This window comes from Hibiscus syriacus, unplaced genomic scaffold (assembly GCF_006381635.1).
Source record: "Hibiscus syriacus cultivar Baekdansim isolate YM2019G1 unplaced genomic scaffold, ASM638163v2 tig00110893_pilon, whole genome shotgun sequence".
Taxonomy (NCBI): Eukaryota; Viridiplantae; Streptophyta; class Magnoliopsida; order Malvales; family Malvaceae; genus Hibiscus; species Hibiscus syriacus.
The window spans coordinates 1,380,561-1,405,797 of NW_024062901.1; the positions used below are offsets into that span (position 1 = coordinate 1,380,561).

Genomic DNA, 25,237 nt, shown 5'->3' on the forward strand with positions numbered 1-25,237 from the left:
AGTAATTTTAAAACAATTTTACGCAATTAGTTTGGATGTAAATTTAATTGGTTAAATACGTATACGATTGATTTAGTTTTTATATGTTATTTAACTGTGTGACTGAGTAATAATATTAATTTTTCTATACAATACTTAATTTATATACCTCTTCAAATAGTTTAAATAAGAGGATAATGCACATATAAATATGCTTGAAATTGTATTATGAGTGTTATAATAACCACCATGCTAATTGAATTACGATTCAATCATGAAAATAACATCAACTTTAACCTGGTAATAATATTAAAAAAAAAAAAAAATTAAAGTTGAGACATTAGCTCTTCAATTTTAGCGAAATAGAGGGACTAAAAACACATACACGAAAAAGGAAAATTCGGTTGATAGACATAAAAGAAGAAGAGATAAAGCATTAACTATAGCATTAGTTTCGCCCACGAACAAGCCTAGGCCATTTCCTAACCTTTCCATCAGTTGGTCTTCTCTCTTACATTCATTCTTCATTTTTCTCCTCCATCTTTACCAGGTAACTCATAATTTCATATATATAATAACTCTTTTGTGATCTTTCATAATTCTAACTTAAAAAAATTGATGTTGAAGTCGATTTGTTTTCTTGGGCATATATAGGAATAATGGAACACTGCATGGAACTGAGAGCACTGAAATCGAGTGTAAGAGGAGAACTCACCATGCAAAAAACCCAACATGTTGTTTTCGATGATTTCTTGGTCATGAATGTTATCAACGGAGGCGCCGTTCCCAACGAAGATTTTTCCGTTGACTGTTTCCTTGATTTCAATAACGGAGAATTTGAAGAAGATTCCGTTGAACAAAAAGACTCCGTCCCTGGTTCGTATCAAGAACGTGTAGCAGACGATGATAGTAATTCAAATTCCAGCAGTTTTACCCTCGATTCCGTCTTTACCAGCGAACTTTCTGTTCCGGTAATTTCCGTTTCTGTAAATAAATTATTAAAAAAGAATTTACTATTTTTATTTTTAAATTCAAAATTTATTTTTGATTCTGTTTTTTCCCCCTCTTTTAGGATGATGAAATAGCAGGGCTTGAATGGGTGTCTCACTTTGTGGATGATTCGTTGCCGGAGCTTCCTTTTCCATGCATGGTTTTTAGGCAGCAAACCGAGAACAGTGAAAATACTCGGTTTGAAGCGGGACCTGGCCAGGTTTTTGTGAAAACGCCGTGTTTTTCATTGTCAGTTCCATCTAAAGCGAGGAGCAAAAGGGCTAAACCGGCTATCCCGACATGGTCGGTTGGGTCACTGCCTATTTCCGAGTCATCGTCTTCGACGGCATCGTCTTCGAGTATTTGTTCGGGGTTGGTTAACGATTTGACGGAACCGCCAACCAAGAGGCAAAAGAAAAGGCCGGTGGCGATTCGAGGTAGTGGGTTGTCTAGTGGGAACCCTTTTCAACGGAGGTGTAGTCATTGCCAAGTTCAAAAGACTCCACAGTGGAGAACCGGTCCTCTTGGAGCCAAAACCTTATGCAACGCTTGTGGGGTTCGTTACAAGTCCGGTCGTCTTCTTCCTGAATATAGACCGGCTTGTAGTCCCACTTTTTCCGGTGACATGCACTCCAACAGTCACCGGAAAGTTTTGGAGATGAGGAAAAAGAAAGGAACAGCAGCACTGGGTTCATCTGAGTTAACCCGGATGATTCCGAGTTTTTGAAGTTAGGTATACCAGGATAGGTTCACATGACCAGGGTTCAACTGTTATTGGGTTAGATTTTCTTAGTTTTATCTATACTTCATAGTTTAGAACTTTTTTGTATTTAAATTTTTAATGTATTTCAGTTCAGAACTTTTTAAGATTTAGATTTGTTCTAAAACGGGATTGTTTTGGCTTAGAATTTAATTTTTAGTCCATCCATTACACGTTCAAATTATTTTAAATTCAAATCAATTTAAATTGGATTATTGGATTTTTTTATAATTAAATGATAAGATTTCGAGTCGTTCAAAATGATCCAGCCGGCGCCAACCAGCGTTATAATTCTAAAGGTGCCAAAGCTTTAAACATAATAAAGCTTCCACGAAATGAAAGTGGGGGGTATAATAATGCCGAAGTGGTTGAAATATGGGAGTGTGACTCAGTTGAAAACTACTCACTCAGTGGCCCGAAAGACCATGTCCTAACATCATTTAATGGACCACTTTGATGATAACAAAATGGTACACTTGGTAGGCCAATGTGCTGCAACAGGCAAGGCAATAGCAACCTTTGATGCGATTGGAAAATCCAAAGTTAGTTAAATGGTTCATATATAGGTGCATGAACTTTATTTTATGATTTTTATCAATGCATCTCTTTTTTTTCTAAATTGATTTTCATGTTATATAATTCTTTCAAATTATAATGTATTTTTTGATAAAATAGAAATATTCTCGTTACATGCTTCATAAAATCAGAAACTATGGAACAAAAAGAAACATCATTTGATTATAGAGTTCACAACAAATCAGAAACTAATTGAATAAAGAAACAAGACATGGTATGTACTCTATAATCAAAGCACTTGCACAATAACAGCAATAAACCAATCAAGTCATGAAATAATGAATGAATGATACTTTTACATTAAAAATGTTTCAAACCATTTCTATCAACTAGCACAAAAGGCAAACCATTCGTTCATATAAAAGAAAAGCCAACTCTGAAGAATACATACATTTGCACCATTGCCTAGGCTAGCAATAATCTTTGGTTATATATCCTTAACTTTGCCTCCCTAAAAATGACATAATAAAACATATCAAGAAAAAAGGAGTTTGCAGAATAAGCCGTGCTTAATCCTAAAAGAAGCACAAATAATTGTTCCAATCAACCCGGATTTGTCATTCCTTGCCAATTATACGAAAATCTAAAGTAATTTCCACCCCTTTTTACTCCCCAAGAAATGCAGTCGCCAGAAAAATAAAATGAAATTTGGGATTTATGTAGGAAAAGTTGGAATTACTTGAAGCAGGTTTGAGGCTACATCAAGATTCGGACTACAGCTAATCCAACCGCAGATATGGAGACGAGGGTACCTATGCAATACTTGATCACATCATATTTTGCAGCTTCTAACTGGGCTCTTAATGCATGAATTTCCTGTATATGATTCAAAATACCAGTTTTAGGACGTATGTCAAAGCATCTATACACAGATTTTCAAATGAAATAAACAAGCACACTCACCCTATCTAGCTTGTTAGTCAGGTTGGTCGTTTCTGCATTCTGATTGGCCAGCTCATCACGTATGCGCCTAGAATCAGTTAAGGAGTTGAGAGAGTAAAGCGAGGAATGGTCCTCATGAAGAGAAGCAACAGAAAATAAAGTCTACCTACCCTCTTTCAAGATTTAGATCCAGACGCTGCCCAGCAGTAACCTTGTCAATTTCATACCTGTTTGAGAGATTAGTTTGATAAAATCAAACCATCAAAATTTTCATGAAAGTAAGAAACAGTTTCATTATAATCCAGAAAATATACCTTAGTTCACTTCGCATCTTTTCTATGTCACCTCTAAGTTTCTCAGTTTCACGCTGCAACATAGAGAAATGATGTTCCTGCATTAAAAGGAAATAATCATTAAGAAACCACATAAAGACTACACGCCTATAAGTATTTGCAATGTACACTCTACACTGTGAAAATGTAATTAAGAATACACGAGTTCGAACTAAAGAGAACATTCAGAATCATTTATACCGAAAAAGACATTTACATGAGAAAAAGTGAAAACAAAACTAGCAATTACAGAACAATAAGCACGGAAAAAAACATGATCTAGCTCCATATTGCAATGAAGACTAACATTTAAACTGAAGAAACAGGAAGTTCTAGGTTTCACCAGTATGGCCCAAAATAATATCATGATAACAGAATGGAAGAGCGCAACATTCCAGTAAACACCAAGAAACAAAAATTTTAAGAAATATAGAAATGAGCAAATCAGGTAATACACAAAATGACGATCATATTTAAGCATTTTTTATACGGATGAAGTTGATAGCACCCACGTAAGTCAAGTATACAGCGAACTCTGCTATGAGATCTAGTCATAAGCATAGCCTTCCCAGAAAGGGTTCAGAAAGTATAAAAAGTTTATCTAATGAAACTTAATGCCAATAACACACCTGCAGTTTAGTTCCATTCTACATACACTCTCCATATTAGAATAACTTTTAAACCAAAAACTTAACATGTTGCCAATAGCTAAGCATAGTTTAGTTCCAAAGCATCGGTTTCTTTTGTACCTGAAATTCAAAATATTCATCTAATTCTAAACCCACCATGTAGTGTTCTCTAAGCTACACCTAACATTCAACACAAGATTTGTCATTTCCACTTTCTTCTTCACCTCCTTCCTTACCTAAAGGGGTGTGCAAAAAGTCGGTTAAACTGAATTAACCTAGTAAACAGAACTGATTTAACCAATATATTCGGTTAAATTTTTCAATTTCGACAATTAATTATGTTCAGTTTTGAAAATCCAAACCAAATAAACCAAATAAGTTTTTTTAAGTAATAAATTATATGTATATGCTTAATTAATTTAATATAAATATGAAATTAAATACCCAAATATGAAATGCCTCAATCAAGTTATTTAATTTAATTCAATATAAATTTTTAAATTTACAATGATAATTTTTTATTTTATAAATAAATATTTAAAAAGTAAAAAAGAAAATTATCAATTTGGTTTGATCAGTCTAGAGTTATTTCGGTTCAGTTTGGGATTGATTTCGGACAGTTATTTCAGTTTTGACAAATGACAATAAAGTCGTTTTGATTTATTCGGTTTTAATGATTTAATCAGTTTATTATCGACATATAAAAAACGAACCGACCAAATGCACACCCCTACTTAATTGTCAAAAAAAAATGGGGGCAAAGAGTACTAGAACAAAGAGGCATTAAAATAGCACATAGAATCTCAATTACCCTAATGCACAAATAGCACATAACAAGAATTCCTTCTTTCAACTTTAGCAACATAAGGCTAGTGCAAAAGAATGCTGGAAAAGGAACAAAAAAAACCAATATTTCTTAAGAATTGGAAACATTAGATTCAATAAGAGATTGATTGGAGTGTTCAATTCTATCAAAAGGTAAGATCCAAATTACAAAAATTAGCACATAACAAGAATTTCTTCTTTCTCCTTTACCAATTAGTTTTTATTCAATTAAGCATACAGATTAGTACCTGGGAACTTTTTACTTCCGATTTAAACTTCGATAAATTGGCTTCTTGGAGCATTTCAGACTACAAAAGGTAGAATGAAGCAAAATTTAGTACCCCACGTACTCGCAATGAACATACATGGTCAAGGGAACATTAAAAACATCGAAACAAAAATATCAAACTTACTTTCTGCATTTCTGACTTCGAAACAAAAGAATGGGATACATTCTCCAAGCTGTCGTTTAGTACTTCGGTGATAGCAGCCGTTATCGCCTCCGCTTGTTTAGAAGGCACGCCTTGCGCTTCCAAACTTCGAACCTATTATATTGCAAAAATAACTCAAATTTAAAAGAGGAACCAAATCGAAGAGTTCCACATTCAAAATTTTCGGAAAAGAAACGGAATAAACACCGATTCGTTTTGGCGAGTAAACAAATCCAATCGACTTAACTATAATATATACGATGAGTAAGAAAAAGGGGAGGAAATCGAATTGACTTTCCTATGTGAAACATGCTTAAAAAATGCTCACGTCTCCATATTCCTAGGTTTTCTCGATAACCAACAGGAAATTCAAATGAAATGGAGTTTTAGAAAAGAAGTACCAGAGCCAATGTATCGACGAGAAATGCACGCTTTCCATTGGACTTAACGAGTTGAGAAATCGGCCGATGCCCGGTCCCATTCACAAGGGAACTTGAATATGCATTTAACCCAAATTGAACCACGCGCTTATACGCGCTCATTTTTGCTTTGAATCTAAAAGGAAAAGAAAAACTGGTGGAAAAGAGGAAGAGAACCAAGAAAGGAGGGAAGCAACCAAATTGGGTGCGAGGCCGGAGAAAGAAGAGAGAGATAATTTTATAGAAAGAAATTAAAAATAGATAATTTTATAGAGTCGCCATGATTGAAAATAATTTCTTTCAGGTGGGCGGCGAAAGACGCGGCTAACGGGAAATGGCTGGTTAGTCTGAGAAATTGGAGAGAAATGGATGTTCGATTGTTGAAGGATTATAAATAAATAAATAAAACATTTTATCTTTATTTTTATTTTTTGATTCGCCCCAACGCAACGAATTTCGAGGCTCCCCATCTTGCTTTTCTTGTCCCTCAAGTCTTAAACACGTTCAGTGAAACCATTCTCATTTGTTTTTTCTGCAACAAATAAATGCCTGCTTCATAATCACGTCTCCTTTTTTTTTTCTTGATTAAACAATTTTTAAAAAAATATTAAATAATCTTATACATTGATTTTGAAAAAAACTAGAAAATTTTGTATTTAATTACTTCAAATATTATTTTTTTAAATATTACTCATTGAGATTGTTTTAAGTTGAATGCAACTTATTTGGTTAGGAAAAATACGAGAAAAAAAATTGGTCAGGAAAAATACGAAAAAAAATAAGTTAAATGTTTTGATTTTAGATTAGTAGTTTGTTAGGATTGGCTTAATTTATTTCACTGTTGAATTACGATTAGATTGGTCGTTGGAAATTGTTTCATTAATTTGTTTAATATTGGAAAACATTACGGCAGAAATTAATAAAATAATTGAATGTCATGTCTTTGAGACGAACATCCACAGTTAGTAGAGTACAAGGTTTTTAATCTTGAAGTCGTGAGATCGAATCCCACGGAAGACATTTCATAATTCGAAGATCTTCTACGAAAATTACTCTCAATCTGATGCTGGGAACAGCCTACTATCTTACCTCTCCCTTATCCCATTACATATGAGAATAAGGGACAGCCATTGAATGTCGTATATTTCTCTCCAATCACAGCCTGAGTTACTCGAGCTTGTCCTCTTCATTTTAGCCTAAAGGCATGTCAACCAATTTTAAATTAAAATTATTTATGTAATTATGACCTGCAATAAGAGTTATTAGCACGTCGGCTACTCACTGATTTTACAATGCATGTATGAAAAAAGAGTTGAACCGGAAATCAATCACAAAGTTTAGCCATTAATAAAGCTTTCTGTTATGATACACAATTGTGCGTCATAATGAAAGCTATTACTTCACACAAACTCCGGCAAATCACTACTCTGATAATCCAAATTGGAAAATCCATCAAGTTCCAAACCTTCAATCACAAAGTAAACCATACTTCTAATATATAGATTGCAACCGACACGAAGTGGCATGGATCATCAGTACCTCCGAGGGTAGCGGTCCAAATACCTCCCCGACGGACACTCATACGCCATGTGTCCTCTTCCACCGCAGTTGTTGCAGATCATCAAAAGCCCCATGCAATCCCGGCTCATATGACCAAACTGATGGCAATTATGGCACACAATGTCTCGATGGTCTCGATAATCACCACCCCGACCGCCAAAGCCTCGATCTCCAATCATGTTGGATTTTGGGCAATGCCTAGCCATATGTCCAGCTACATTGCACAAGTTGCAGATGGGATCGTTTGCACAATCGCGTGCCAAGTGACCAGGCCTCCTACAGTTGTTACATGCCTTGTCATTTGTACAGTCTGCGGCGATATGACCAGTCTTATAGCAATTGTTGCATAACCTCACATCCCCAGGTGGCATTGGGGGAGCAGTGCAGTCTCTGGCACGATGCCCAGACTTCCCACAGGTGTGGCAGATTCCCTCATTTGGACAGTGGTTTGCAGTGTGGCCTGGTTCGCGGCAGTTCCAGCATAAAGACTTGGTTGTACATTCAGAAGCAATGTGCCTGTTCATATAGTTCCTGCAAGGTTAGAACAGCTCCACAACTGCAAGAAAGCAGCATAGCTTGGCCTAACTGCTCCATCATAAAGACACTACAATCTTACTCATACAATGAGAACCGACAAAGAATTAACAAAGCACATTTAAAATTCCATAATTAGATCTAGTTTAGTTTATTCATGTTCTCATTAAAAAGAGGAAAATGTTAAAGAAAAGGTGTGAAACAAATTTAATCAAAGTATAAACCGCAAAATAATAGGAATTTGATACATGACATGATGGATAAAAATTAGCTAATGAACGACCGAGTTTTGACAGAATTACATATTTAAACAAAACAAAAATTTGAGTTTTTTTGACACCTTGAACATAAAAATGCCAAATAAAAGGTCACACAGACAACAGAAAAACAAACTAAAATCAGCTAAAAAGATATATCAGATTCAAGGTTTAACAGCCAGGGGAGAAGGTTCTTTACCCAGGGAGATTACAATTGTGACAAATTGCCACATTAGGGCACTCTCTAGCATAATGACCTGGTCGTTTGCAGTTCTTGCATAGATTGTTTTGACTGGAAAGAAAGAAAAGTGGAATCAAATATTTCAACAATTGTTAGATCACTATTCTTTACGGAAATTCTGTCGACAAAAAGAACACATATATATACCTAGAAAACAAAAGGAAAAACATTATGAGACATACACATACAGAAGCCAGGTTAGTAATGAACTTTCCAGCATCCCAACAGAAAGTAATAAACCACAAAAGTGGTAACTTCTTTCATCCACAAAAACCTAACCTCAACCCATACATGCTGAAAGGCTAAAAGGTTCCACACAATATATGATAACAGCCACATAGATAAAATAAACAAGCAGAAAATGATAAAAATGTTATAGGTTCTGTTTTGGCGTGACATGGGCAAATTATCAAGACTCGAAATGTTTTCAGCCATGAGCCAACCCCCAAGTCTTTAAACACCCGTGCCTTCTTTCGGTGTAGTCATAACACTCAATATCCTTTAAATATTTATATTAAAGGTTATAGGCAAAACTTTTTTTGAGCACTATACATTAATTCATTTTTCCTCGGATCAAATAACTAGTTGAGGATCAAATAACTAGTTGAGGAAAGAAAATTAACTAAATGCTTGAAAATTAGAAAACCTGAAACCCCGCCGAGACTCCCTCCTGTATGGTGCACTACGGTAAGAAACGCGACCAGATCGGATCTTACGACCCATGGGACTCCTGCTCCTGCTCCTGCTGTCTGAACTCATGTTCAAACTTAAGTTTATCAACACCAACCTCCACAGATCAGCAAAAAAACCACCTTTACCAACACACAAACTGCTACTGCTCCACCCTGTCCACAGCATAACCACACACCCATCATCATCCATGAGCCATATCAGACCTCTCACCATTCCCTCCAAAATACAAACACCAAATCCCAAGAGTAAAATACACATTACAATCAACAAGTAATCCACATCATATATTGATTACAAACCACTCAATTCAGCAGTCGGCACCAAGTACTTGATGACCCCCACCTCAACCAAATTCCTCATGGAAAGTCCAGCCATCTCTTTCAAATAGCCATCTTTCCAGATACAAACTCATGAACAGGCACAAAAAATCCAATTCACGGCCATCAATCCATTCTAGACAAACATAAGCTCATTGGCCAGTATCCAAGAGATGCTTAAAAGAAAATAATGGAACACAGAGTATGAAAATTTGGGAACGGCTGATCATAGAGATTCTATGTTCATAAGGAAAACTGTTGCAGTTCAAAAGAGAAAACAAGTAGAATTAAGAGAAACAGATAAGATGGCGGATGAACTCCTAATTTCTCTCTGAAACTTCAAATTTAATTGTTGCAACCTTCAACAAAGTTATAACAAATTAAAAATTTGGGAAAAGGGGATTATAGGAACCATCTATGTTCTTAAAAAGCAATAAAAGCCTGGGTATCAGTTAAAAAAAACATCCACAAGAAAAAAGAGGTTACAAACCAATACAAACCATTTCCAAGTTTAAAAACTCCGGTGAACTACATCCTCATTTACCCTCATCCTGTGAAACTGTTTCTCATCTAGACTCCTTTTTCTTCCCAAAGGACTCCAACAAATGCCCCCTCTTCGAAAGTCAAATCTCATTAATACGATATGAGAAGATTAAACCCCTTTATTTTTCTTTCAGAATGCAATGAATTGATAAAAGCTTTAACTCAAACAACATTACATAAGCTACTGCTGCCACAGAAACATCCTAAATTTCGTAAGCTGCAGTTACTCCAAAACATATTAAATCAACACCACCAAACCACCCGACTTCCATCATTCATACATGAGATCACATCCAATCTAACTAGAAAAAAATCAAATAACTTCTAACCTTAAGGAACAAAATCTAGATGACTATTTAAAACTATTGAGAAGGGAAATAAAAGAAACAGAAAATGCAATTCCATTGAAAATTCATGGAAACAATAGCTTTTGGTTTAAGTTTATATCCTTGCTCCCATAGCAAGAAGGGTGACGAAGGGAGGCCAATTACTTGTCCTCTCTTTTATATGCTCACTCTGAATGTTTCTTTTCGTCGGTAATTTCATGTTCGAATTTGCACCAATTATATAAATAACAGTAATCCATTACATAGAAACAAAAACCCAAATCTCCAATAGCAATGGTTTGAAACAAAACTAAAGATGCGGCTTAAATTTCAAATTCCAACGGCAAATCAACCAAGAAAACTGTAACTACCAAATTCAGGAACAGAAGTTAAAGGAAACAGAAAAGATATGGCGAAGCCGAAACCCAACCCTAGCGAAAGTAACAAAACCGAAAATCAAATAGCAAAATCGAATGAATATAAAAGTAAATAAATAAAAAACGAACCTTACGTTACCGGGCGCAATTTAACCGCTGTTCGTAAACGAAGATGAAAAGAAATATGAAAGGGAAATTCGTTAATGGAGAGAGAGTGGGATTCGGAGAAAGAAGAGTGGAGTTGCTAAAAGACGTGGTTTTCGAAGATGAAATGGTAAAGCGAGGATCGGGTTATAGGGAAGTTAGCATCTCGTTGGAGAATTGAGCCCATTAGTTTAACCTCTTGACCCACACTTGAGTTGGCCCGTTCAAAATTTTATATTAAACTGCACCATCTAAGAGTTGAGTATTTAATTGAATTAAATTGAGTTAAAAAATTTGAGTTAGTCGATCTTATAAATAAAATTTAATTTAATTTTTTATACAAATAAATTTCATGAAATTTGAGTCGAGTTGTTCGAATTTTATTCAAATTTAATTATAAATATTTATAATATTATGATACTTATTGATTCTAATTTAAATGATTTTCTATAACTATATGTGATATGCATATATAACTTTTTTATATTTTTCATATGAATATATCATATAGAACTAAAAAACTCAAATTAAACTGAAAAATTGATCTATTAAATACTGTTATTCCGATAACAAACATCTATTTAATTTTTTTATCATGTTATTTTACTTTTAGATATGATTATCCACTGTAAGTTGCAAATAAAGTAAAAGGAAACATGGGCATAGAAATATAAAGAAGCAACCCGTCACAGATATACATAAGATTTTATGTTAAGAATGAATTTAAATTTTAAAATTTTAATGGATAAATTTAAATTTATAAAATTTTAGGAGGTGGAAATAAATTTTTAATAAAAAATATATAAAAATATAAATATATGTTAATTTTAAATTAAAAAAAACGACTGTCTTTACTCGCACTGTCGCTGCATTCATGAGCACCGCCCCTTTGGGTATGGGATAGGAATAAATTGTTGCCTCTCGCTTAATCCTAGCCCACACCACCCAAATATTCCCACAAGTTATGTTTTGAGTTCGTTTTAATATTTAAATTTTTATTTTTTAAAATCATACTTAAAGTTTAGTTTTTGTTTCATTTTAGTATTATCATTCAAAATTTAATATTAAATTTTGAATTTTTTTTTTTAAAAATTTAGATATTAAAATGGACTAAAACTGATAAATTAGGTACTAAATGAGTTAAGTTTTTAACGGCATGTGCTAAAATAAAATAAAAACTACATATTAGGTATAATTTTTTAAAAAATAAAAGTTTATATACTAAAACTAATAGTTTAGGTACTAAATGTATAATTTATTTAACTTATTATTTTAAATGGTAACTGATATTATTATAATAATATTTTCATCTTCTCATATTATTATATAATTTTAAATATATTTTACGTAAAATATTTTAAGTAACAATACAATATATGATTAAAAAATTTCAATTATTTGATAATAAATGCTCATATCTCTTATTTTTAAAAGTTTAAATCCGAAATCTCAAAAAGATAACAACAAATCTATTAATCAATAAAATCACTTTAAGTTATACTTCAATTAATAGTTAAATCATGAAATAAAAAAATATCTCGTAAAGGTAATAAAATATTAAAGATTTGATGGTTCATTGTATTGTTCATGGCTCGGCCAATCCATTTGACCAGAATCCTATACGTTTTTTAGGTTGGATTTTAGATTTTTTTTTAAATTTTGAATATATATTTTTTATTAATTTAGAATAAATATTCAACCATTTAACATTGAACGCTCATATCCCTGATATTCTTGGTGCTTGAACCCGGGACCTCAACGAATAACAACAATTTTTTACCACTGAGATCGTTTGGTTCGTGCTTGATAGATTTAATATACATGAATTTGATTTTAATTATAAATTATATATTGTACGAACAATCAAATTAAATGGATTGTCATGAACCAAATGGTCTTCGTGGTAAATGAATTGTTGTTATTCCTTGAGAACCCGGGTTCGAGCACCATAGATGCCAGGGGTGTGAATGTTCAATATCTAAAGATTAAAAATTATCTTTGAACATATATTATCTTGTATTTACTTCAGTTTAACAAAAAAAAACAAATTAAATGGATTTTGAGGTCAATGTCAAATTCATGTCTAAAGATTAAATATTCTTCTTTTTTAACTATGATATGATTGAATCTTTAGATAGATCCTCAACTTGATATTTAAAATTTAGGTACCATTTACCTTTAAGTTCGGGTTCGAAAATACCATTGACGTTTTAATTTTATCAATTTTATCACTGGCGTTTATGTTTTACTGCAATTATGTCATCCCGTTGTTAATGGCTTAACAACACAATGACATGGCATCTCCGCACTTGACGTTGCTGACTTGCCTCCTTCACCAAAACAAGATCGTTTTGTTAGAATCATTTGATAAAAAATTACTTTCCAAGGGATTCAAAACAAAGTTCTTTTAGAACAAATACTAAACACCCAACTACTAAACTAACTTAATGAACTAATATTTTATTCTTAACAAAACTAATATATATTTTATATTGTAGTTGTATACTTCTTCTCCACTCTTTCTTCTCTAGCGTTTTCAACAATGGCATCCATCGATCTCTATGAATCCAATAAAACGACTAATTCCACCGTCGGCGACAATCACATTGACCATGACTGGCAAAATGTATCATATCCCAAACGCCAACCCAAGACCAAACCAAACATCGATCCTCAAAAACCTAGCCTTTCCCTTATCGATTCAAATGTTTTGAAAAGGGATTCACTCATTCTTTTAAAAATTTATAAAAATAAAAGTATCGTAATATAAATTTTGAATTTGAATTTGTAAAATTCCACTACTTAGACAACGTATAATCGAGGGTATCAATTTTGGGAGTTGTGGGGTAATTACCATTCCTCATGCGTAATCGACTCCCAAACCCATAAAAATGAATTTCTGGTAACATGCTAACCAATTTTTGTCTTTAAAATGATTTTTCTTTAAATTTTTTAAAGGACATGTTAGGTAATCGACTAACCTAACATAAATGTCGATGACAACTCCAATTTTTAAATTAAACGAAAATTTACATTTTTCAAAACAAAGTCATAATTATTTTAAAAAATGGTTATGACAACCTACATATCCTAATATTTTAGTACCTAACAATAAATACATAATTATATAGGTGTAAGTATGTTTCTTTATTTTAAAAGAAATTAAAAATAATAAAAATATATATTAAGTTATTTGTATTGTAACAACCCGATTTTTAAAATAATATTTAATTAAAATTTGAGGGTTTAATTGTGAAAATTTGGGACTGAATTGAAAGATTTTAAAACTTGGAGCTTGTTTTAAAGTTAAAGAAAATTCAGGGACCAAGCCCTAAATTTAACCATGAAATGTCGGCAGACAATTGATATATGCGTGATTTCTGTTTTGAAAAACAGAAATCAATTTCACAAATCCTTCCTCACGCACACAACTTCCAAACTCGATTCCGACGCCGTCCGAATTCCGATCGTTGTTTTGAAACCACCGTTGTGTTCATCATCGAGCGAGGAGCAAAACCTTCAAATTAATTGAAGCGAAACGCGGCCAAACGTCGGGAATTTCCAGTCAAAGTAGCGACGGTTTTGTTAGCTCTATCGCCGAGAAAATCTTAAATTCACCGCTGATCGTTGCTCTGTTTACGACACCTCCCGCACCATCGTGTTCCTTGTGCCGTTCCGAGTTCACCGGTGTCAATCTTGTCCGCCGTAGACGGCGGCGCGTGAGGAGGTGGTGCAGTCAAAGATTCGGCCGATTTGAAATCGAGCTCTCCGCCGTTCAAAAATTTGAACCGATCGTTGTAAGTATCTTGAAATCGCTCAAAATAATTTTTAGAAATTTTTCCGGGAATTTTCCGACACCGTGGCACTGTTCACGCGCCGCACGCGCCGCCGCAGGGAGAGTGAGCTGCTGGAAAACCGATTTGACCAATTTTGAACCGGTTTGACCGGTTTGACCGGTCTGAACCGGGTTGACCCGACCCGACTGACCCGACCCGACCCGACTGTTGACCCGACCCGACTGTTGACCGTTGACCGTTGACCGTTGACTTCCTTTGACCAAAACTTAAAATGGCTTTGACTGAGCATTAAACGACCGTTAATCTTTTCCGAGTATACCTATCCTGATAGTTTTCGACGTGCCGAATCCTTTTCCGCTGTCCGTTTCATCAAATTCGAATCCGAAGGCCTCCAAATCGACGGTCAAAGTGGTTGACTTTGACCAAGAATCTGAATTTTCGGAAAGTCATACTTTATGTTTTTCGACGTCCTGATTCCGATTCCGCAATCCGTTTGGCCAAATTCAGACTCGAAATACCCCAATTTGATAGTCAAACTCGGAAAATGCTTAGATACTTAAGAATTTTAGCTTTGAACAATTAAGTAAGATTTGGGGCTGATAAATTATTGTTATTTGAAGGTGCACGAGACTCACCGGATCGTTCGATAGCTCGACCCAATTCTTCTAGATCAGTTAAACCACGTATACCAGTATTCACTCGTAAGACTCGTAAATTTTATGATTTTAGAGATTTATTTATGTTACCCATTAGTAATATAGTGATATTATAAATTAGGTTCGAAAACTGTAGCAGAGCGTGGTGAAACCAGCAATCAGTAGATCCACGATTTGAACTATTATCGAGGTGTGTTCCCTATTTATTACTGAACTATTTTATTTGTTTTAATATGTGGTACACTGAATTCTTTGGTTTTCGTATTGTTGATGCACCGATTTAATGTGATGATTTATGGATTATGACTGTTATTTGATAATTGTTTTGAAATGGTATATGATTACCATGTTTATGGATTTATGGAATTTATAACACGGTGCAATTGAATGTTTGGAATACGAATTTATAAAGTACAACTCTGATCAAGCTGGAAAATTTTACAGACCTAATGTGACTCTTAGGTAGGCTCTGCGGCCCTGAGATTATTCTCGGGTAGGCCCTGCGGCCCTAAGATGTGTTCTTAGGTAGGCCCCACGGCCCCAAAATCTATCTTGGGTAGGCTCTCAGGCCCTAAGATGTTCCCTTAGGGTAACGCATTTTAAAGAGATTTACTGCAGTATAATTTTATGAGACTTATTGGACTATGATTTGTTTAGTGTACCTATAGTGATTTTATGGTAATATTGGGACACACTGAGCCTAGCTCACTTTTCGAAAATGTTTTCCCCATTTCAGATACTGTTGGTTAGTTACCCTGGATTGAGCACTTGGAGGATCAACATATCTCTTGAAGTATATTTGATTGTAATGTTTTTACCTTGCAAGTTGTCTTTATTTTGTTAACATGGACCTTATTTTAAAGTATGGTATTTTAATATGATGACACTTTTGCTATTACTATTCGGTTTATCGTGATTTGATTTTTAAGATATGTTTTAAATTAATTTATTACTTATTGGTATTATATTTACAAGTTAGGTTTTGATAGTATGATTTATTATAACTTCATGTCATTTATAATGTGATTTTACATTGATTGAATAACGGTTTTCGGAAAAAAAATGTCTTAAAGAATCATAATGTGAGCCACTAGACTTAGTCGAAACGCATAGGCTGGGTCTAGGGGTTACATTTATTGGTATCAGAGCTTTTGGTTTTTAAACCTCGGACTGTGTATGAGTCCAAATTGAAAATACGATTTTGAAATATTTACAAAACGAGTTACTAAGGTCATGTCACAAAGTTATTAAATTTTTAACTGTGTTCGAGACTCCAAGTGCTTATCTAACCCTAAGTTTTATCTTCTATAGCAAACTTGAGATCCACCAAAAAATGAGTGCTAGACGTGGTCGTCGAACTAGCCGTGGACGAGGTCGAGTGGCTAGATTTGCAGATCCGATCAATGAGATACGAGTAGATCCCCCACCTCCGATAGGTGATCCTGCTCCTTCGACCCCAACGAATCTGCCTCCTACCGATGGTATTGGCATGACTACACCGATCATAGGAGCGACCGATATTGAGCCAGAATCTACCGGAGTTGCTTTGGATGAGACTTTTGGTAGACAGTTTCTGCAGTTGATACAGGGAGCAGTCAGAGCTGCTGGTGTTGTATCTGAGGTTCCTATTTCGCAAACTCTAATTGCTAATGGGGTCAGGACTTTTGGAGGACAGCTTGGAGGAATTCCTACTGAAGCAGAAGATTGGCTACAGGATACAGAAAGACGCATGGATCAGTTGGGTTTGGACTCAACTAAGAGATATTTGGGGGCAGTAGCGAGGTTAGATGGCAATGCCCACACATGGTGGGAGTCAGTGACCGGTAGTGTTCCTACCGATCGTTTGATATGGGATTTCTTCAAGGAGCGTTTTCGGAGCCGATTCTTGGGTGAGCGCTACTTAGTCCAGAGACGACAGCAGTTTCAGGACTTGGTTCAGGGTGACATGACTGTTTCAGAGTATGAGATAGGGTTCTTGAATTTGTTAAAGTATGGAATCAGTATGGTGCCTACCGAGAGAGATCGATGCCGTAAATTTGCCCTCGGACTCAGATACGAGCTACGTAGGCAGGTGGTAGCCCTTCAAGATGAGATTTTTGATGTGCTGGTAAACAGAGCCAAGGATGCTGAGGAGATGGAGGCGTTAGCTTCTGGTAGAGAGCGTGTTGATCGGGAGCGATCTAGGAAATCTTTTGGCCCTACTGAATCGTCCGCACAGTCTGGTAAGAGGACTCGTACTTCAGCCCCTCAGAGGAGCAATACACGCTTCAGGCCTACAACATCATCACCTTCAGCTGTTAGTAGAGGTGATTTTTCGGTTCCGATTCTAGTGCCTCAGTATGACTTTTGTGGGAAACGACACAGAGGAGAGTGTTATAGGAAGACCGGAGCATGTTTTCATTGTGGATCTAGTGGACATTTTCGGAAGGATTGTCCTCAGCTAGCTTCGTCTGAGCGGACCGCTACCCAGACTCCTGTGCGTTCTCAGACAACAGTACAGACTCCAAATAGAGATCGTAGCCAAGTAAAGGCTCGTGGTTCAGCGTCCAGGACAGACAGTAGAGCCCGACCTCAGCAAAATAGAGGGCCAACAGTTTCTGAGGCTAGACAACCAGCCTTGGTTTATGCCACTAGACATCGTGATGACAGAGATGAGCCTGAGGTTATTACAGGTACATTTACTATTTATTCCATTCCATACTTTGCACTATTGGACAATGGCTCCACCCACTCTTATGTATCGAGCTCAGTATCTCGAAACCTTCAGATTCCGATCGAGAACACTAAAAATACTGTTACAGTTACAAGTCCAGTATGACAAGCGGTATTAGTGAATAAGGTATTTCGGCGTTGTCCTTTGGAGGTGCAGGGAGAAATTTTTCTCGCTGATCTTATGGAGCTTCCTCTAGAGGAGTTTGATCTAATTCTTGGCATGGATTGGTTGAATAAACACAAGGTAAATCTGGATTGCGAGTACAAGCGAGCTACCCTGAAGACTTCAGATGGTCGGACTGTTGTGTTAATTGGTGAACGGCGTGGCTATCTCTCCAATATAGTTTCAGCGATGGAAATTGATCGTATGATCCGAAAGGGATATGAGACGTTCATTGCCTGTATTTGAACACTAAAGGTGCATTGTCCACAATCGAGGAGATTCGTACAGTTAGCGAGTTTCCTGATGTTTTTCCTGAGGAGTTGCCTGGGTTACCTCCTGATAGAGAGGTAGAGTTCGAGATTGAGACTTATCTGGGATCTTCACCTATTTCTATGGCACCTTATCGCATGGCTCCAAAGGAACTTAAGGAGTTGAAGGTCCAATTGCAAGAATTATTCGATCGAGGATTTATCCGACATAGTACTTCACCATGGGGAGCTCCAGTTTTGTTCGTGAAAAAGAAGGATGGGTCTTTAAGGCTATGCATTGATTATCGGAAGTTGAACAAGATGACGGTCAAGAATAAATACCCACTACCTAGGATTGATGACTTATTTGATCAACTGCAAGGAGCTATTGTATTCTCTAAGATTGATCTTCGTTCGGGGTATTATCAATTGAAAGTTAAAGGATCTGATGTTGCAAAAACGGCCATTTGCACTAGATATGGTCATTATGAATTTTTAGTGATGCCTTTTGGTTTGACGAACGCTCCTGCAGCTTTCATGGATTTGATGAATCGGGTGTTTCGACCATATTTGGATCAATTTGTGGTGGTCTTCATTGACGATATTATGATCTATTCTCGTACTGAGGCAGAGCATGACGAGCATTTTTCTACGGACTTTGAGAGAGCATCGTCTATATGCCAAACTAAGCAAGTGTGAGTTTTGGCTTCAAGAAGTGTCGTTTTTGGGGCATATTATTTCTGCGCGAGGTGTTCAGGTCGATCCCAGCAAGATAGAGGCTATTATAAATTGGAAACGACCCAAGAACATCTATGAGATCCGCAGTTTCTTGGGCTTGGCTGGTTATTATCGACGTTTTGTTGAGGTCTTCTCGATCATTGCTTCTCCTTTGACAAAGTTGTTAAGGAAGAATGTGCCGTTTGATTGGGGCGAGGCACAACAGGAGAGCTTTAAGAAATTAAAGGTGGTTTTGACTCAAGCACCGGTGTTGATTCAACCACAGTCCGGGAAGGATTTTACAGTGTATAGTGATGCTTCACATTCAGGACTTGGTTGTGTTTTAATGCAGGAAAGTAAGGTGGTGGCTTATGCATCCCGTCAGCTGCGACCGCATGAGTGTAATTATCCTACTCACGATTTAGAGTTGGCAGCAGTAATTTTTGCCTTGAAGATTTGGAGATACTATCTTTATGGAGAGAAGTGTTACATCTTCACAGATCATAAGAGCTTAAAGTATCTTCTGACCCAGAAGGAACTTAATTTGAGACAGCGTCGCTGGTTAGAGCTTCTAAAGGATTATGATTGCGTGATTGATTACCACCCTGGTAAAGCTAACATTGTAGCAGATGCTTTGAGTCGAAAGACGGTATCGGAGTTGAGGTCTTTAATGGCCAAGATGAATTTATATGACGATGGCACTTTGTTAGCAGAATTGCAAGTTAAGCCGACCTTGGTTGATGAGATCAAAGCTAAGCAGCCCCTTGATAGCTCCTTGCTTTCCATCTTTGAGCAAGTAGAGCAGGGGACAAACACAGATTACGCAATTGATCAGGATGAAGTTTTATGCTTTAAAGGTAGATATTGTGTGCCTGATGATGCTGAATTGAGGTAGACTATCCTTACTGAGGCTCATAGTAGTCCATATGCTATGCACCCCGGAGGAGATAAGATGTACCGGAATTTGAGAGAGAGGTATTATTGGACTGGTATGAAGAAAGACATATCTGACTTTGTGGCTAGGTGTTTTACTTGTCAGCAAGTTAAGGCAGAACATCAACATCCATCAGGTTTGTTACAGCCTATCAAGATTCCTGAATGGAAATGGGAGCGTATTACTATGGATTTTGTTGCTGGCTTGCCTATGACTCCTTTGAAAAAAGATTCTGTTTGGGTGATTGTTGACAGACTTACAAAGTCAGCTCACTTCATTCTTGTGCGAGTAAATTATACTTTGGATAAGCTGGCAAGATTGTATATTTCAGAGATTGTCAGATTGCATGGAGTTCCATTGTCTATTATTTCTGATCGAGATCCGAGATTTACTTCGAGATTTTGGAAGGCGTTACATATGGCTTTGGGAACAAGATTGGATTATAGTACATCCTTTCATCCACAAACTGATGGTCAATCTGAGAGAGTAATTCAGATTCTGGAGGATATGTTGCGGGGTTGCGTAATCGATTTTCATGGTAGTTGGGAGAACTTTTTGCCGTTGGCTGAATTTGCTTACAATAACAGTTATCAGACCAGTATTCGTATGGCACCCTATGAAGCACTCTATGGGCGTAAATGTCGCACTCCGATCTGTTGGACTGAGTTGCGTGATAGGAAAACGTTGGGACCTGAGTTAGTGCGAGAGACGGAGGACACAGTCAGATTAATACGTGACCGTCTGAAAGAGGCATTTGATAGGCAGAAATCTTATGCAGATCAAAGAAGGAAGGATATACAGTTTGAAGTGGGAGATCGGGTCTTTTTGAAAGTTTCACCCTGGAAGAAAGTATTAAGATTCGGGCGTAAGGGTAAATTGAGTCCAAGATTTATTGGACCATTTCGTATCTTGAAGAGGGTAGGACCTGTTGCATATCAGCTTGAGTTGCCTTCTGAGCTAAGTCGTATTCATGATGTCTTTCATGTATCAATGTTGAGGAGATACCGTCCAGATCCAGGTCACATTATTCAGGTTGAAGAAGTAGAGCTGAGACCTGATTTGTCGTATGAAGAGGAGCCCAATCAGATCTTGGAGAGAGATGAACGAGTTCTTCGGAATAGACGAATTCCAATGGTCAAAGTTCAGTGGAGGAATCGAGGCCCCTCAGAAGCTACTTGGGAGACATTGGAGTCAATGGAGGCTCAGTTTCCTCAACTATTCTCATAAGGTAAATTTCGAGGACGAAATTTCTTGTAGAGGGGGAGAATTGTAACAACCCGATTTTCAAAATAATATTTAATTAAAATTTGAGGGTTTAATTGTGAAAATTTGGGACTGAATTGAAAGATTTTAAAACTTGGAGCTTGTTTTAAAGTTAAAGAAAATTCAGGGACCAAGCCCTGAATTTAACCATGGAGTGTCGGCAGACAATTGATATATGCGTGATTTCTGTTTTGAAAAACAGAAATCAATTTCACAAATCCTTCCTCACGCACACAACTTCCAAACTCGATTCCGACGCCGTCCGAATTCCGATCGTTGTTTTGAAACCACCGTTGTGTTCATCATCGAGCGAGGAGCAAAACCTTCAAATTAATTGAAGCGAAACGCGGCCAAACGTCGGGAATTTCCAGTCAAAGTAGCGACGGTTTTGTTAGCTCTATCGCCGAGAAAATCTTAAATTCACCGTTGATCGTTGCTCTGTTTACGACACCTCCCGCACCATCGTGTTCCTTGTGCCGTTCCGAGTTCACCGGTGTCAATCTTGTCCGCCGTAGACGGCGGCGCGTGAGGAGGTGGTGCAGTCAAAGATTCGGCCGATTTGAAATCGAGCTCTCCGCCGTTCAAAAATTTGAACCGATCGTTGTAAGTATCTTGAAATCGCTCAAAATAATTTTTAGAAATTTTTCCGGGAATTTTCCGACACCGTGGCACTGTTCACGCGCCGCATGCGCCGCCGCAGGGAGAGTGAGCTGCTGGAAAACCGATTTGACCAGTTTTGAACCGGTTTGACCGGTCTGAACCGGGTTGACCCGACCCGACTGACCCGACCCGACTGTTGACCCGACCCGACTGTTGACCGTTGACCGTTGACCGTTGACCGTTGACTTCCTTTGACCAAAACTTAAAATGGCTTTGACTGAGCATTAAACGACCGTTAATCTTTTCCGAGTATACCTATCCTGATAGTTTTCGACGTGCCGAATCCGTTTCCGCTGTCCGTTTCATCAAATTCGAATCCGAAGGCCTCCAAATCGACGGTCAAAGTGGTTGACTTTGACTTTGACCAAGAATCTGAATTTTCGGAAAGTCATACTTTATGTTTTTCGACGTCCTGATTCCGATTCCGCAATCCGTTTGGCCAAATTCAGACTCGAAATACCCCAAATTGATAGTCAAACTCGGAAAATGCTTAGATACTTAAGAATTTTAGCTTTGAACAATTAAGTAAGATTTGGGGCTGATAAATTATTGTTATTTGAAGGTGCACGAGACTCACCGGATCGTTCGATAGCTCGACCCAGTTCTTCTAGATCAGTTAAACCACGTATACCAGTATTCACTTGTAAGACTCGTAAATTTTATGATTTTAGAGATTTATTTATGTTACCCATTAGTAATATAGTGATATTATAAATTAGGTTCGAAAACTGTAGCAGAGCGTGGTGAAACCAGCAATCAGTAGATCCACGATTTGAACTATTATCGAGGTGTGTTCCCTATTTATTACTTAACTATTTTATTTGTTTTAATATGTGGTACACTGAATTCTTTGGTTTTCGTATTGTTGATGCACCGATTTAATGTGATGATTTATGGATTATGACTGTTATCTGATAATTGTTTTGAAATGGTATATGATTACCATGTTTATGGATTTATGGAATTTATAACACGGTACAATTGAATGTTTGGAATACGAATTTATAAAGTACATCTCTGATCAAGCTGGAAAATTTTACAGACCTAATGTGACTCTTAGGTAGGCTCTGCGGCCCTGAGATTATTCTCGGGTAGGCCCTGCGGCCCTAAGATGTGTTCTTAGGTAGGCCCCACGACCCCGAAATCTATCTTGGGTAGGCTCTCAGGCCCTAAGATGTTCCCTTAGGGTAACGCATTTTAAAGAGATTTACTGCAGTATAATTTTATGAGACTTATTGGACTATGATTTGTTTAGTGTACCTATAGTGATTTTATGGTAATATTGGGACACACTGAGCCTAGCTCACTTTTCGAAAATGTTTTCCCCCTTTCAGATACTGTTGGTTAGTTACCCTGGATTGAGCACTTGGAGGATCAACATATCTCTTGAAGTATATTTGATTGTAATGTTTTTACCTTGCAAGTTGTCTTTATTTTGTTAACATGGACCTTATTTTAAAGTATGATATTTTAATATGATGACACTTTTGCTATTACTATTCGGTTTATCGTGATTTGATTTTTAAGATATGTTTTAAATTAATTTATTACTTATTGGTATTATATTTACAAGTTAGGTTTTGATAGTATGATTTATTATAACTTCATGTCATTTATAATGTGATTTTACATTGATTGAATAACGGTTTCGGAAAAAAAAATGTCTTAAAGAATCATAATGTGAGCCACTAGACTTAGTCGAAACGCATAGGCTGGGTCTAGGGGGTTACATGTATACATATTTTATTAAATATATATAAATTATAAATAATATAAAATTATATTAAGTTATTTTTGTGAAAATATAATAAATTAGAAATATAATTATAAATTTTAATTTATTAACAGTTATCCGTTTATCAAAATTCGTAACCGTAACCATAACCGCTAGCCATAATTTTCAGCGATTCAATTAACCGAATCCGTTTAGTATTAATGATTCAATTAATTACAACGGTTATACTGATGAACAGTTACAGTTAACGACTCTTGATATTTTTGAACACCCCTAACGAAAGAATAGGAAATAAGGGTGCGTTTGGTTCACAGAATCTAAGATTACCAGTGGGAATAAAAGATTACCAGGGAATTAGATTACTGGGAATGTTGTATTTTGTGTTTGGTTGGTTTAGCAAGAATGTAAGATTACCGTGTTTGGTTAAATGAATAAAAGATTATTAGAATATATATTTTACCAAATTGTCCTTATTATATATTTATTTTTTAACAAGTTGGAAAATATTTATATATTTTCTTTAAAAAAATTAAATTAATAAAATTTATATAATTTTTTTACAAAATTAAAAATATAAAAAGATTTAATGAAATTGTAAAATTTTATTTTAATCTTTATATAAAATTTTAATTATAGATTTTTTTGTAAATCTAAAATAGTTTAAGGATAAATTTGTAATTTAACATTTGTATAATTTTTATCATTCAATGATAGAATAAGAATATTTTTGAAAGAAATTTTTTTAAGGGTATTTTAGTCCAAAACGTCGGTAATCCAACAATACCTAAGGAAAGGGAGGTAATGACATTCCCGATAATATACCCAAAAAAATCCACTATTGGTAATGTAAGATTACCGGTAATAACATTCCAGGCCAACCAAATAGGAGAATGTGGATTCCATTCTTTTGGGAATCTCACGTTCCCCAACCAAACACACTCTGAGATGGATGACAATTTTTAATTTTTAATTTTTATGTACAACAGACGATTTGTGATAGATTCTCTGGTCTTTTTTACTATTGATGAATGATTTTTTTTTCTTCTTAGAATTAATTTAGAATTCGATATATTTTTCTTAGAATAATCCTACAGAGAAAATCTTTGGAAAACGCTGTGGATAAGTGCAACCCAGTGGTGGTGGAGCGGACAAACCATGGCTTCCTTAAACTGTTCAATTTTCAAGTGCCATTAAACATTCGACTTCCGACTGATACAAGCAAATAGCGATCGCTGCCTCACTCTTCTTCCCTTTTCGTTCTCATATAATCTCAAAGAGCAAAGGGCAAACCCGACCCGCCATGGCATCCTCCATTGCTGCTTTGTCCTCATTCGGTTTTACCATCAAATTGTGCGTTCACGTTTTGCGATGCATATGATCTTCACTGACAAATACACCCAAATCACTGTCGGCGCTACTCACATGATAAGCAAAGCCTTCAACTCTCCCTCGTGACTCCTCTGTATATACATATACATATATATATCGCCATCAAGAGGCAAATCCCAGACCCTAAATCCAAAAATTTCAGAACGCC

At 36.1% G+C, this 25,237-nt stretch overlaps 3 protein-coding genes across 4 annotated transcripts; 1 reads left to right on the top strand and 2 right to left on the bottom strand.

Moving 5' to 3' along the window:
- The first annotated feature begins 434 nt into the window (after positions 1–434).
- On the top strand, positions 435–1,756 carry LOC120144973 (GATA transcription factor 5-like). Of its 2 annotated transcripts, XM_039158898.1 has the most exons (4): positions 435–529; positions 634–950; positions 1,052–1,150; positions 1,184–1,756. In XM_039158898.1, exons 2-4 carry the CDS (start codon positions 639–641, stop codon positions 1,694–1,696), a joined length of 924 nt encoding a protein of 307 aa, XP_039014829.1. In that variant the 5' UTR covers positions 435–529; positions 634–638; the 3' UTR covers positions 1,697–1,756. The 2 variants fall into 2 exon arrangements, with proteins under 2 accessions (XP_039014829.1, XP_039014828.1); XM_039158897.1 differs by having other exon boundaries at positions 1,052–1,756.
- Positions 1,757–2,664: 908 nt separating this feature from the next.
- On the bottom strand, positions 2,665–6,191 carry LOC120144976 (protein FMP32, mitochondrial-like). The gene is made up of 7 exons (XM_039158900.1): positions 5,806–6,191; positions 5,387–5,518; positions 5,222–5,281; positions 3,502–3,578; positions 3,358–3,414; positions 3,209–3,275; positions 2,665–3,121 (listed from the first exon to the last, which is right to left on the bottom strand). Exons 1-7 carry the CDS (start codon positions 5,944–5,946, stop codon positions 3,002–3,004), a joined length of 654 nt encoding a protein of 217 aa, XP_039014831.1. The 5' UTR covers positions 5,947–6,191; the 3' UTR covers positions 2,665–3,001.
- Positions 6,192–7,135: 944 nt separating this feature from the next.
- Positions 7,136–10,925, bottom strand: LOC120144975 (zinc finger protein GIS2-like). The gene is made up of 4 exons (XM_039158899.1): positions 10,801–10,925; positions 9,062–9,260; positions 8,374–8,466; positions 7,136–7,899 (listed from the first exon to the last, which is right to left on the bottom strand). The coding sequence occupies exons 2-4, from the start codon at positions 9,172–9,174 to the stop codon at positions 7,356–7,358; spliced, it is 750 nt and encodes a 249-aa protein (XP_039014830.1). The 5' UTR covers positions 9,175–9,260; positions 10,801–10,925; the 3' UTR covers positions 7,136–7,355.
- Positions 10,926–25,237: the final 14,312 nt, after the last annotated feature.